At 56.1% G+C, this 4,555-nt stretch overlaps 1 protein-coding gene across 1 annotated transcript; it reads left to right on the top strand.

Annotated features, from left to right (window-relative positions):
- The first annotated feature begins 536 nt into the window (after window positions 1-536).
- Window positions 537-1,380, top strand: POP7 (POP7 homolog, ribonuclease P/MRP subunit). The gene has a single exon (XM_015420339.1). The coding sequence runs from the start codon at window positions 547-549 to the stop codon at window positions 931-933; it is 387 nt and encodes a 128-aa protein (XP_015275825.1). The 5' UTR covers window positions 537-546; the 3' UTR covers window positions 934-1,380.
- The last annotated feature ends 3,175 nt before the right edge of the window (window positions 1,381-4,555 follow it).

Genomic DNA, 4,555 nt, shown 5'->3' with positions numbered 1-4,555 from the left:
ACAGCGAGGCCGTGGAGTGGGGGTGGGGGGTGGGTGGCCAGTGGGAGGTGGAGCGGTGGGAGCCCGGAGGAGAGAGGGGGGCTGCCGGCCCGTGGCTGGGAGGGACCCCCCGGTGGGAGCTGGGAGGGCGCGCAGACCTTTTCTTTGCACGTTTGCAGTTGGGGTGCTCAGCGTCAGGCTTGGGGGGGGCAGTCTGGTGCAGTGGTTAAGTGCGCGGACTCTAATCGGGTTTGATTCCCCACTCTTCCACTCGCAGCTGCTGGATGGCCTTGGGCAAGCCACAGTTCTGTCGGAGCTGTTCTTGAAAAGAGCATGTTCCGTCAAGAGCTCTCTCAGCCCAGGGTGTCTGTTGTGGGGAGGGGAAGGGAAAGGAGTTTGTCAGCCACTCTGAGACTCCCAAGTGAAGGGCCGGGTATAATTCCAATCTCTTCTTCTTCTTCTTCTGTGGGGTCTCAGGCTAAAGAGCCCGCCTGCCAGAGGGGCCCTTGTCTGTCTCCCCTTGAGATCTCTTTGAAGTCCCTCCCCCCCCCCCTCCGCAGAGCTGCCATGGCCGAGCCGCCCCGCCCCACTGAGACGGAGTGCGCCTTGCGCCGCTGCCTGCCCCGCCGCCTGCCCCGCCGCCGCAGCAACATCTACGTCAACATGAAGACGGACTTCAAGGCCCAGCTGAGCCGCTGCCAGAAGCTCTTGGGTCCCAGCGGGGGCTGCGCTGAGATCTGCATCCACGGCCTGGGCCTGGCCATCAACCGCGCCATCAACATCGCCCTGCAGCTGGAGGCCACGGGCGGTGGGTCGCTGCGCTTGGCGGCCAACACCTCCACGGTGGAGCTGGCCGACATCGCCGAGCCGGAGGGGGACGGCGACGAGCCATTGGCTAGGACCCGGAACAACTCCGCCATCCACATCCGGGTGTGCCGCGTCACCCCAGAGTGACCTGAGCGTGTTGCGGGCTCTGATGCCAGAGGAACGGGGCCTCCCCGCCATTCCACGGGCACTGCTGGCCACACATGGCCCATGGCTTGGGCCCTCCTTCCCCGAGTCTTTGGGGGCTTCGTATCCATTCTGGGGGGCACATGATGAGCACCCCCGTGCCCGCCTGACGCTCCAGTCTCCTCACCTGGTTCTGTTGGTTCGTTTCCCTCTTTTCTGGGACTGTGTTGGACATTATGGTCAGAACAGCCCCCCCCCCCTCCTCAGGGTTGTCCTGCACCCCAAAAGTGAATCGAGACCCGGAAGAGGATTCGACCGCCTCCTGGGCGGGGGGGGACATCAGGCTGGTTGTCCTGGCACTGAAGTGAACTTGTTACTAAAGGGCAGCCATTTTTTTCCATCCACAAAAAGCATGTGGGGAGAGCTGGAGTGGGGGCTCTGTGTCTTCTGGGGGCCAAATTGGGGGGGGGGCTGTGTCCTATCAGGGTGCACATCCCCGACTGTGTGTGTGCGTGCTTTTGTAGCAGTTTGGATTGCGGTTGTGGCTCTTCTTCAGATCGTGGAAATAAACAGTTCGATGTTTTATGGAGAGGTGAGGTTGTGTCTGTGGGGCATCGCTGGGGGGGGGGGCAGGGGACTCTTTTCCACGGGACTCTGTGAGCCTGCCTGCAGGGGAGATTTTGCAAAAAGGGATTCCTGGTCTTTTCAACTGCTAGAAGCCCTTCTTCTCCGGCTTTCTTCTCTGACTCTCTGCAGCTGGTTTATACAGGATGACTTGGTGTCTTGCCCCATAGGTGGGGGGCAAAACTGCCCTGCTCCAGGGATTTCTCCTTGGGCTGGGAACTGCTTTGCTGGAAGCCATGGGATGCCAGGTATTTTCTTCAGCAGGCTGTTGGGGCTCACGCTACTGGCAGTAGACGGTCAATTCCAGTTCGGGGAAATCCTGGTTGACACCACGGGAGGGTTCAACTTCGAGGAAGCCAGGTTTTTTAAAAAAATAATGTTTGGACTGTGGCTGCTCAGTGAGGAGAAGTGGACAATTCCAACAGTGCCTCCCACACAAGCAGGCAGCTGTTCCAAGTCTGGGAATGGACAGCCCTCCACACTCTACACACAATCTGGAGTGATCTGCACGAGGTAAACAGGAGCCGGCAGGGTCAGAGTGTCGGATTAAGGCCTGGGAGGCCCAGGTTTAGTTTCTTGCTCTGCTGTGGAGGTTTGCTGGGTGATCTCTGGCCAGTCACACACACTCTGCGTGACCTACCTCACAGGGTTGTTGTTTTTAGCATAAAACGCAGGGACAGAATTATGGAAGCCACCTTGCATCCTCACTAGGGAAGAAGGAGATTGGATTCATACCCCGCCCTTCATTCAGGGTGGTTTACAATCTCCTTCCCTTCCTGTCCCCTCAACAGTCACCCTGTGAGGTAGGAGGGGCTGAGAGAACTGTGACTGACCCAAGGACACCCTGTTGGTCATGTGGAGGAGGAGCGGGGAATCGAACCCAGTTCTCCAAGGTTAGAGTCCGCCGCTCTTAACCGCTACATCAAATGAAATGAAGCAAATAAATCCCCTTGACCTTTTCTTGCAAAGAAAGTGGTCTGGCAAAATGGACTCCCCCCCAGCACTATGGCAGGTTTTGCTGGCAAGACTTCAGTTCCGAGAGTGTTCTGTGATGGGGGTCATTCAAGAAGCAACGCCCTGGGCTAGATCCACCCAGCCAAGTCTGGCTGTGGCCAGGGGCCAACGTCTGCCGGCTTGAGGCTAGCCTCCCTCCCTGCCTGCTGGTCTTGTGCGAAGGCAGACCTTCCTACCCTGTTTCAGACCCAGAAAGCGAACTGTCTTGAGCAGGGGTGTCAAACTCATTTGTTATGAGGGCCGGATCTGACATAAATGAGACCTTGTTGGGCTAGGCCATGTGTGTCATAAAATGTAATGCCAGGTAACAGAGATATAAACTTTATAAAGGATGCAAACACAAAGGGGGGGGGGGTATTAAACAAAACATGCTTAAAACATCAGCACTCTTGCAATATTCTGTTTATTTAACAGTGTCTGATCACTGACACCTCTTGCTCTGAATTACTCCATCAAAATGTCTGTGCTGTTGCAATCTTGAGTATGCTGTTCAGGTGTGTATCTGTAAGCTGCAAACCTATGATGACGCAGCAGCAGCAGAACTGGAAGAAGAAGCAGAAGACAGCCAGTTCCACTGCGGGCCCGATAGAAGACCTTTGGGGGCCTGATTCGGCCCCCAGGCCGCATGTTTGGCACCCCTGGTCTCGAGGGTCCAGCTTTTTCCATGGCCGTCGAAAGCACCGATCACGATGCTGGCGCTGGAGGGGCCTGCGTCTGTCCTTGTTGACCCACTCACATGGCCCCTTCTGCTGAGCTTGTTCCACTGGAGGGGCAGGGAAAGTCCAGCCTGAGGCAAAGCTATCTTTGGCGCTTTTCTGGATCTGGACCACAGCTCCCGAGAGCATATTGTCTTCGCAGTTACGTGTTACAAGACAGCTTTATCATCACACAGGGTCGGAAATAACTTTTTCCAGCGGACTGGCATTCCCACACTGCCACACCGAGAAATGCGTCTTCCATGCGCGTCCTGATAAGATAGGGGACCTCAAAATGTTCCCAGTGAAACAAGGAATGGCTCCTACATGCCCTGAGCGATTGGGGTTGGGGGGAGTGCGGTGCGAATTTGCTTGCCGCAGAGGATTTGCGTTTCTAAAGAGGGAGGCACCCTTTCCTACATTCCTGAATGTGTAGCATAGTGGTGAGCAGAAAGCACTCTGTGCATGCATAGGAACTCTTCGCTCTTACTGCAGCTTTTCCCACACTGCCAAGTTATGTCACTGGATAGGAACTGAAGGGGGGGTTCCCTGGCTCACCGTGTCCCTTTACTGCCACTTACCCGGCTGTTCCGGAATTCCGTGGGCTTCCTTCCCAGATGCATTTCCTTGTGATCTCGAGGAGCCCACAGGATTCTCCATGACACCGAGTAACCCATTTCCCCAGGAAACTGCATAGCTGCTTTCGAGGAAAGAGTTCAGGATGCATCTCACAAGACTGGCGAGAAAAGTGCGTAAGGTCAGCAGAGGGCTGGCTGCACCCCCTCCGCGCCAGAGGTGGCTACCGAAGCCCGGAATCCGAGCAGAGCGTTCCTCGGGTACTTCCCAACAGAGGCACTTGTTTGTCTGTTTGAAGACCTGCTCTGAGCAAAAGCACTCTGCGGGTGGCCAGAGCTCCCGTTGCAGTGATTAGAGCCTCCAGGTGCGAGGGCAAAGAATTCCCAGCAAGGGGGCGGATGCAGGAGATGGTATCAAAAGCTGTTCCAGGTTTTGGCCCGAGGTTTTAAGTGGCTTTTCTTTGCAGTACTTGAACAAATGTCATTTATTTATTTAATTCATCCCTAGCCCTCCTTTCTCCCCAGTGGAAACCCAAAGCAACTCACCTCCTTTTCCTCTCTTCCCCTGTATCCTCTCAACAACCCTGTGAGGTGGGTGAGGCTGAGAGTGTGTGACTGGCCCAAGGTCACCCAGCTGGCTTCCAGGGCAGAAGGGGGATTCGAACCCGGGCCTCCCAGATCCCAGCCCAACACTCCGCTACACCAAACTGGTCCAAT

The sequence above is a fragment of the Gekko japonicus genome, unplaced genomic scaffold, assembly GCF_001447785.1.
Source record: "Gekko japonicus isolate JY-2015 unplaced genomic scaffold, Gekko_japonicus_V1.1 scaffold336, whole genome shotgun sequence".
Taxonomy (NCBI): domain Eukaryota; kingdom Metazoa; phylum Chordata; class Lepidosauria; order Squamata; family Gekkonidae; genus Gekko; species Gekko japonicus.
The sequence above is the reverse complement of the archived record's forward strand: the minus strand, read 5'-3'. Positions and strand labels throughout refer to the sequence as shown.

Excerpts from the sequence above, each read along its gene's own strand:
- POP7 (XM_015420339.1), top strand. The coding sequence starts at position 547 with ATGGCCGAGCCGCCCCGCCCCACTGAGACGGAGTGCGCCTTGCGCCGC.